This window comes from Phoenix dactylifera, unplaced genomic scaffold (genome assembly GCF_009389715.1).
Source record: "Phoenix dactylifera cultivar Barhee BC4 unplaced genomic scaffold, palm_55x_up_171113_PBpolish2nd_filt_p 001273F, whole genome shotgun sequence".
Taxonomy (NCBI): domain Eukaryota; kingdom Viridiplantae; phylum Streptophyta; class Magnoliopsida; order Arecales; family Arecaceae; genus Phoenix; species Phoenix dactylifera.
The window spans coordinates 1-9220 of NW_024068606.1; the positions used below are offsets into that span (position 1 = coordinate 1).

At 39.9% G+C, this 9220-nt stretch overlaps 1 protein-coding gene and 1 pseudogene across 1 annotated transcript; both read right to left on the bottom strand.

Moving 5' to 3' along the window:
- Positions 1-4610: 4610 nt before the first annotated feature.
- LOC120108323 lies at positions 4611-6918 on the bottom strand (annotated as a pseudogene).
- LOC120108324 (vicilin-like seed storage protein At2g18540) lies at positions 6882-7722 on the bottom strand. Its single transcript, XM_039121910.1, has 2 exons — positions 7439-7722; positions 6882-7177 (listed from the first exon to the last, which is right to left on the bottom strand). The coding sequence occupies exons 1-2, from the start codon at positions 7704-7706 to the stop codon at positions 7077-7079; spliced, it is 369 nt and encodes a 122-aa protein (XP_038977838.1). The 5' UTR covers positions 7707-7722; the 3' UTR covers positions 6882-7076.
- Positions 7723-9220: the final 1498 nt, after the last annotated feature.

Consider the following 9220-nt stretch of genomic DNA (forward strand, 5'->3'; position numbering starts at 1 on the left):
CAAGCTAACAGCTGCATGATTATGCTTGCAACTCATTCTTTGCATGCTGATTGAGTTTTTGAGTGCTTAATTTCTTCCATGTGTGTAATGAAACCTTGAATTTCATATCTTTAGTTTGTTGGCTTCATAAATTGATGTCATTAGTTTCATTTCTATTATGAGGAAGGTTATGCTGATAGGGGTGTCTATGGGTTAGGTCAGACCAAACCGAGCCATGGCTAGGTCGGCCAGATTTTTATTCCTCAAAACCAAGGTCAGCTTGACTGAAGGTACCAGGCATGGGCACGGGAGCTTGCCAATTTTGTTTCTGGCCATGCTCAAAACAGGCATTATTCAATTTTTATCATAAAACATTGCGGCACAAACTTTCGACTTTCTAGGCCCAATTGGGCTTTAGGGCCCAAAAGTTGACTTTGGGCCTAGTTATTCTGGGTCAGATCTTTGAGCTACTTGGACTGTCCCATTAAAAGCCTTACATGACAAAGAAGGCTCTTCGAAATGCAGTTTGATTTTATCCTGTATTAGAGTTTCTATAGAAAACCTAACTCTGAACATAAATTCCATTTTTTTCAATTTTTATTTTTAATTGTTTTGCTATAGTTTAGGACAGTGAGATGAACTGCTTGTTATTGGTTCATTTTTGCATGTTGGAGCAGGCAGTGTTGTCGAAAGTGCTCCATCCATTTGTCTAAGTGATTGGGAGAGGCAAGGAAACGTCTGAGCACCTTAACAATCCCTAAGCGAGGCTGGTTTACCAAGGGCACCTAGGCAAGCACCTAGGGCAAAGCGAGAGGCATTTAGGTGAGCGCCTCTCGTTGTCGAGAACTATTCTTCTTGTACTGTTTGACCTATTCTCTTAGAGCTTTCTTAGTTTTATTTTGATATTGATTTTGATATGTAAGAGCTCTGATAAACAAAGGGTTACTCTTGGATGTTCGACAGTTTTACTCGTTCATGTTGTGTTGTTGAGTAACTTCAAACATGTCTGTATTTTGTTATCATGTTTGAACTTTGAAGCTATTTTATTATGTACTGGTTTATTTTGGCTGACTTATCGTTTAAAAGCATGTTATCAAAGATGGTATTTCGATGTGATGTTTGAAAGTTGTGAAACCTTATATCTAATGTTCAAGGTGGTCATGTTTTAGGATGTTGAATCTTGGATAATGAAATTTATGATGTTTGCACTGTTTTTAGATACCAATATTATTTATTTCTAATGCAATTATTGAACTTTTTGTAAATTAATGCCTTGCTTTCCTCATGTGAATGGATTTATGGTGCATGGTGCCTTAAGCGATGTGGGGGTCTTGTCATCGTATCAGTGCCTTTTGCTTTCCACAACCTTGGATTAGGGTTAATCAATTAAAGATGAGGAAAAGTTCAAGGAATAGGGTGGATAAAAAAGGAAGTTCAGAAAATTTATTAATTCTCTGCAAATTTAAATTGCATACTCAATTCGTGATACTTGAACACTAAAAGGCTCAAAATCAATTGTAGGAATAATTACTCCTTCAATCAGTGTTGCAAATAAATTAGAGAATATATCTGAGGCCTTAGGAGGAGAAAAGTGCTCATTAACCTGTTTTGTTGTCTTTTCTTTTCCCATTTCACCCTTGCCTTTTCTACTCCTATCAAAGAGGATGGTTTGAATTCAAGTTTCAAATCCTGGTGGGACATCCCGAGGGTCGGGATGGGGCACCATCCTAAGTATCACGATGTGCATCTTCCCACCATTAGTATCCTGTTCAGCTCATTCTGGGGCATACTCCTTCCCAAGTGCAGGGATGGGGCAGGACGGCGTGTATCGGGACGTCCCGCCCCATGGGATTCGTCATTGGCTTGCATGTCCATATGGTGCATGGAGGGTGGCAGATGACCTCGAGTTCCTCTTCTTAAGTTGACATGGGCTACATGCCAGCCAATTACCTGTGTGCTAATGATATTAAATGCTAAATGGGATAAATTATGGAGTAGAAACCATTGGAAAATGCTGATATATAGTCTCGACTGTCCACCAACAGATGTTTAAGCAACTATTTTTGAGAGACATAAAGCTAGCATAACTATCACCTAAGAACCTAAACTTTAATGGCATCAAATAAATAGATTTTCATCACTCATAATCTCTGCTCTTGAAACATAGGCCTGATTGTACACCTGGACTACATTAACAATTCGACTTTATCACTGTTTATTAGCAAAGGTAATTGCATTATGCTCACTCATTTCTTTGTCCAACTTAGTCCATGACCAGTCATTCAAAGCATAGTATCAAGATTGTTCATCCACCTCAAGATCCCTTCTTCACTCACTTCACTCGAACATTTCAAACCAAACTCTCACTTTTAGCCGCATCCAATATAAAAATGCTTTCTTTGACATCTTCAAACAATCATTGGAAAATATATAAGGTCTGGGAATTGATGATCTTGAATCTTATATTTCAAACTCTTGGAAAGAATTCTTCTACTTCTCTCATTAGTTAGGAATTGTTCATAAAAAGGGACTTCGCATACTCAAGACTCTTCATTGCTTCCTACGAGGACATTTTTATGATCCCTCAAAATAAATTTCGACACAATTAATAATCCACTTCAAAATACTGATGAACTCTGCTAAGTATCCCCTTCTGTTGCATGTGGAAGGAGGCTGGAGATAACTTCTACCTTAAGATTACTATATTCATAGGGCAGAATCTATGCGATCCTCATTGGCTAATTACAAAGATATCAAACTGGTCTTTATTGCTGAAATTATGTCGCCTTTGCAGCTACTGTAATTTTTTCAATTCAGTTACTTCTTTGGCAATGAATGCTGCCTGATCCAGCATCTACTCTCAGTTTACAAACCTCCAATACATGACACCTTAAAATAACCAGGCATTTGTAGCGTAAAACTTCATTACACTTATCAGTTAGCTGCTTACACAATTGTTACGCTGTCATTTTCCAATTCTTTTTTCCTTTTCCCTTTTAAAGATATTCATTACCTCACAAATTCACCTCAAACTACTTCCACACCCAGTTGAGCTTCATGTAACCAAGGACCATACCGAGATCGTGTGAGAAGCTTTTTTCTTTGGCTTGTGTGAGAGATTTACCTCTTAAAATCCAGATTGAAATCTATTATTACTTTGCCGTTGCCCATTTCGAGTCTCAAGCACATTGTTGCTTAGTGCAAAGGTGTAATTTTCGTAGGTTTCTTGGATCTGGGTAATTTTTTTTAATGGAACCTGTTCCAGTATTGATTGGGTGCTTATTTTTGTCGGTTTCGTGGATCTGGGTTTTTTTTTTTTATGGAACCTGTTCCAGTATTGATTGGGTGCTTATTTTCATAGGTTTCGTGGAGCATGCTTACCCAAATCATCTAATGTGTCCATCATTTCACACCCTCGGCATTTCATCGCTGCCAGATACTCCACAGCCGAGCCAGGTCCATCTAAAATATTAATGAGTTTGTTATTAAGCCTTGCTATTAGAACCGTCTAACCATTCCGATTTCAAAATTGGGCATATTTCAATTATCATCAATAGAATCAGCATTACAAGTTTTGACCTATCATGCTCATATTTGCCCGACTGCTGGAACGGAGAAGTGTTCTTTTTTTTTTTTTTTTTTGTAGGTTTAAGTAGTATGCTGTTGCTCTACTCTCCATTAACTAATAGCTGCAATTCTGCTACTGGTAATTCATCTCACTCTCTTAGATCCCAATGTTGTGTAAGCTTGCAACTGGCGTCTGATCTCATTGGTAAGTAAATTGTTGTTGGCCGGTTACAGATGGCATCATTGCAGAACAATCAGGCATATATGGTTAATTATTAGGACTGTGATTTAATTAGTTTCCTTTTTTTTCTATTTGGTAAATCGGATATATTATATCGGACCACTGTAAATATATCAGTGTGACGAAAAACAAAAAGCCAAAAATTGAGAGAAAACATCTGTCACCGGTCCACATATATTATTGCTACCTAATCTGTAGTATTATTAGCTTCTCAGTAAAATTAGTTTCCTCCAAAACTTTATTCAAATATTGAAATCATAAGAATAGCAAGTGCTAGTTTTCCCACCATGATTATGTTACTGCATTGGCACTTTGAGCTTGTCCTTCGAGTTCATTCCTTCGGATAAGAAGGAAACCGGCAGCAGTCGCAACAACAGCAACAGGGACGTGGATAAAAAGTATTTTTTGCGGCTGATTTTCTCATGATTATTGGATTATCTTTTGTTGTTTCGAACGCCATGATCTAAGATGAAAACCAGAGAAAACATGGATGACTTATTCCTGTCCAATGTCAACTCTCTTAACCTATTAAATTATGTAGGAAGATAAGCTCGCCATTGGTTTAAATTATCTCGTTGTGGGTCTTCTGGAAGTAGAGAGTTCACTGAATTTTAGCTTTAATTTCGCAATGGGAAAGTATTCGGCATACTTGGTGGAGCCAGTTTTAGGCCTTTGTAGAAAGGCTATTGTTTTGCATATAGCCTTGTTAGATATGAGAAATATGTTGTAATAATTGTTTCAAAAACATCTGATTGGAAAAAAAAAACAATATGAAATAAAAGATATATAAAGAAGAAACAATGTAAAAAATAAAGGGACAAAGCTATATAAAGTACAACAGAGTAACACAAGTCTTCACAAGCTACACAAAAAGCAATATAGTACTAATTGCCGTTATTCCTCCTACGAGAATAAACTTGCACGCTAAACCTTCCCTATTTTTTCCAAAGAACTCTTCCTTCTCCTCTCTGTTCCTCCACTGCTCTTAGCCTCCATTTTTCTTGTCTTTTATCCTCTTTCTCTTTCATGTATTTCTTCCCTCTGTCTTTCTAATCTCCTAGTAGCTTGTTCTTCCTCCCTTTCCCTTTCAGTTGGCTCTTCCTCTCCCTTCTGCTTCTTGTTAACTCTTCTCTCTTCCTCGCCTCCTCTTCCTCCTCCCTTTTCCAACCTCTTCCTCCTCCCTCTTCTTGCTGCTTCTTGTTTTTCCTCCGTGGTCTGTTCTTTCTCTCTCGTCGTAGGCGCTTCCTCTTCCTCTCTTCTTTTAGCTTCCTCCTCTTCCCTCTTCTTGGTCTCCTCTTCTTCTCTTCTTCTAGCCTTTCCTCCCTCTTTTTAGCTTCCTCCTCTTCTCTCATCCTTGCTCTCTCTTCTTTTAGCCTCCTCTTCCTCTATCCTTTTAGCTTCCTTCTCTTCTCTCTCCCTAGCCTCTTCTTCCTCTCTCCTTTCAGTTTCCTCCTCCTCCCTTGTAGCTTCCTCTTCTTCTTCTTGGCCTCCTCTTCCTCCCTCCTCCTAGCTTCCTCCTCTTCCTTCTTCTTGGCCTCTTCTTCCTCCCTCCTCCTAGCTTCCTCCTCTTCCCTCTTTTTGGCCTCCTCTTCCTCTCTCCTCCTAGCTTCCTCCTCCTCCCTTCTAGCCTCCTCTTCCTCTCTCCTCCTAGCTTCCTCCTCTTCCTCTTCTTGGCCTCCTCTTCCTCCCTCCTCCTAGCTTCCTCCTCTTCCCTCTTCTTGGCCTCCTCTTCCTCCTCCTAGCTTCCTCCTCTTCCCTCTTCTTGGCCTCTTCTTCCTCCCTCCTTCTAGCTTCCTCCTCCTCCCTTCTAGCCTCCTCTTCTTCCTCCCTCCTTCTAGCTTCCTCCTCCTCCCTTCTAGCCTCCTCTTCTTCCTCTCTCTTCCTAGCTTCCTCCTCTTCCCTCTTCCTAGCTTCTTCTTCTTCTTTCTTTTGCCTCTCAACCTCTTCCTCCACTTTTCTCTCTAGTTCCTCAGCACATGAAGTACAAGAAAGCATTATTGACTCGCGTTGAGATGTTAACAAAGTCTCAATCGTCGTATTTGAAGAATTAAAGGACACTTCCAAGATCCCCCTCTCAATTGTTTGAAGCACTGACCTCTCTCCCACCAAGAACTGAGGATAGTTCTTTTTAACCATGGTGCTGAACCCCACAAAGACGAACGAATTATTGTTGAATGATATTTGCACCATTGGATGATACCTCGGCACAACAAAGAGATCCCCTTCTTTAACTCTAAACTGTGTGTTTTGGCATCTGAATGTATCCCCGCCCTCACCTGAAGGTTTGCTGGGGCAAACAACTTGCACCATACCTTGCCCTTCGATCACTACAGCGATCTCCGTTGCCGTGGGATTCCAGTGAGGCCCCATCATAGAACCCTTCAAGCATTAAAACCTTGACTTAGTGCAGCATATTGAAAGCATGTTTGTGTACTCGTATGTAGTATAAGATTTTAAGAGACACACAGCGCTAGGAATGTCGAAGACTGCTTACCTCGGTCAAGTTCACCATGAACACCCCAAAGTGTGAGCCCTTGAGAGATCGAAATTCTTTTTTAGTCACCGCAATGCTCCATCCATTGCAGTTCTCCACATCAGGCGAGGTGCTGTAAATGTTAAAGGTCTTAGTTTTTGTCTTCTTCTTCTTCTTATTTACGATGTCAGTTGGACTTCCTAGAAGAGCTTCGAATATTCCTTCTTTCCAGTTATGCTTTTTACTCTCATTCTTCTTAGGTGTGAATGGTATAATTGACGGAGGCTTAACCCCTTCGATGCTGCGAATGATTTCCTTGGAAACCTTGCCAAACAAAAATTTCAACAAATTATCGACCCAGGACCGAATGTGCTCCACAACCACAAAGTATTATCACAGACATCAAGTGGCTATCAGAATCAAGGGACTGTAGAACAACATAAAAGTTGGAATAGAAAAAGAATACACCTTTATGGGCTAGCTAAATACGTCCTCCATTTCTTATTAAAGAGATCTGTAAGAAGAAAATTTAACTTAGTAGAATCTCTTACCCAAAACCCATCTCGAGAACTTTCTCATCAAAGCCTCGAACCAAGTCACTAATATTTGAGTAAGCCCAACAAAGGATTCCTGCATGGAAAGCCAACACTCTATCCATCATCCGTGTACACCAACAACCCTAAGGAAAGGCATGCAAGCATCACACATGCATGACTGCCTTGAAGGTTAGGAACTATACCGAGGGGTTTTCCATATTATTGGTGTCAAAGATGGCATTAATTCTTAGCTTCTCTCTCATCGGACTGGGGTGGCTCCTCACATAGAAAACGGTGCCTCTTCGAGTCTATAGATATCACCACGCTCCACATCGACACGGGTGGTGCCATCCTCAGTTGTGTAACTCACCGTTCCACTCCCTGCAGCATATATCCATGATCACACATCCTATTAATCACCACATAAAGGTTTTTTTTTTTAATAAAAAATGATATTTGAGCTACAGGGAACAAAAACAATTACTTAAAAACTAAAAAATATATTTTTTAATGATAACTCCAAAATCTATCTACCTCATGTGGATCAGCCACTAATTAAGTTCCTAGTACTATAAAGTCGTTCAATCCCCACCATTTCACAAATTGTTCACTTCCAGCTCAAGATTATGTAAGAATACTGGCCTGTTTGCACGTAAAACAACATATCAGTGTGGAGAAGCACAGGGAGGAAGAGCGAGCTGGGCTCCATGGTGATGAACTGAAGGTGGTAAAGCCCCCTGTACCCATCATGCACATCAGCGGCCGTGATCAGCCCAGAATCAGTTGTCACCAAAGTCCTCCTGCTCTCCATGGGCACCAGCCGACCAAACTTTGGAAACCCCTCGCCATTAATGGTCACGAGGGACCACAAAAAGATCGCCGCTAGCAAAGTGGATGTCATCTTTCCCATCTTCTTCTCACTCTCTTTCTGCCTTAAATAACTCGGAGAGAGGTATGGGGTGGGACGAGGGTTTATATGAATGGGAAGCGATTAGAACCCGGGGAGGCTACGTGGGGAGCTGTGCGAGGCGACGTGCATGGCTGCCACGTTGCGTGAGTTGAGCGAGTCACGTAGGCGGTTCGAATTCGAACGAAATGCCACGTGTTGGTTTTGATGGTGGTACGTGGAGTATCTCATCTTGTCGGGATGTGAGTTGGTCTTTGATACATGGGAGACTGATCAGATGGTGGAGATTGGATCAGTCGTCAGTAGAAGGATTACCAAAACAGTTGAATCTTCTCGAGCCGAAGTAGCAGCGTGGGCTGCTCGGTTGGGCGTACTTTTGAGCATTATGGGCTTTGATTGGGCTTTACATGTTCTAGGCCCATGAACTGGCCTCTGGGCCTTGAGAAGTAGGTTGCACCCCGGGGAAGACAAATGATGCCACATTGGATGTTGGCACGTGAGATACGAAGGACAGGAAGCTGTGATTTTTTTGGTCAAAATGGAAGGTGGAGTTAAATTAGGTGGTGGTCCCGGTGGAGATCTCATTTTATCATTTGCCTTTGGGGATCAAAGGGGGTTGGAGATTAAACGCCTAGGATTGGAGATGTCTGTGCCTCACCTTTAAGATTTGGACATAAGAATATGGCGCTCTCTCTCTCTCTCTCTCTCTCTCTCTCTCTCTTCTATATATATATATATATATTTATCTATATGGATATATGCATACATACACACATTTATAGACATATATACATAATATAGATATGTATACGTAGTACATATATATATATATATATATATATATATATATATATAATATATATATATATATATATATTATATATTTTTTTGAGACAAATAATTTGCTTCCTTTTACTGATTTGGATACTTGATATTGATGCTAATACTCGAGCAGCTTGGACAAATGTGCATGCATAAAAGCACTGCGTAGGTTACCATATGCTATATATAGTATCACACTCTTACCAACATATCATAAGTTCCATAGTATTCAACATCAGCTGCCAAGAAAGCATAGAAAACATGTGCAATATGTACATTTTCTAAGACACATTTTACACTACAGAAAAGCTTGTCATCTTCGATATATTTTTAAAATAATTGCTTGTGCTATATAGCGTTGTAAAAATGGGCACCAATGTAAAAATAGATCTTTTTGCATGTTACTGGACCCAAAACTAGAAGCGTGTTCTGTATAAGAAGGTTGATTATATAGACGCGGTAGCATAGATTCGTCATGAAATATCCACAGTATAATTCTTTATAAAACCATTCCATACTAAATATTTTTCAACATTTTTTGAAGCTAGTAAGGAACAATATATGCATCTTCAATATGGACATAGAATCTTGCCATTCTTAGGATGCTTTCTCAATAGCAAATTTAATAAAATTATGAACTTCATCCAAATAATCTTTGTTAGATCTCTGTTATTTATCCAACTTTTGTCCAGCGT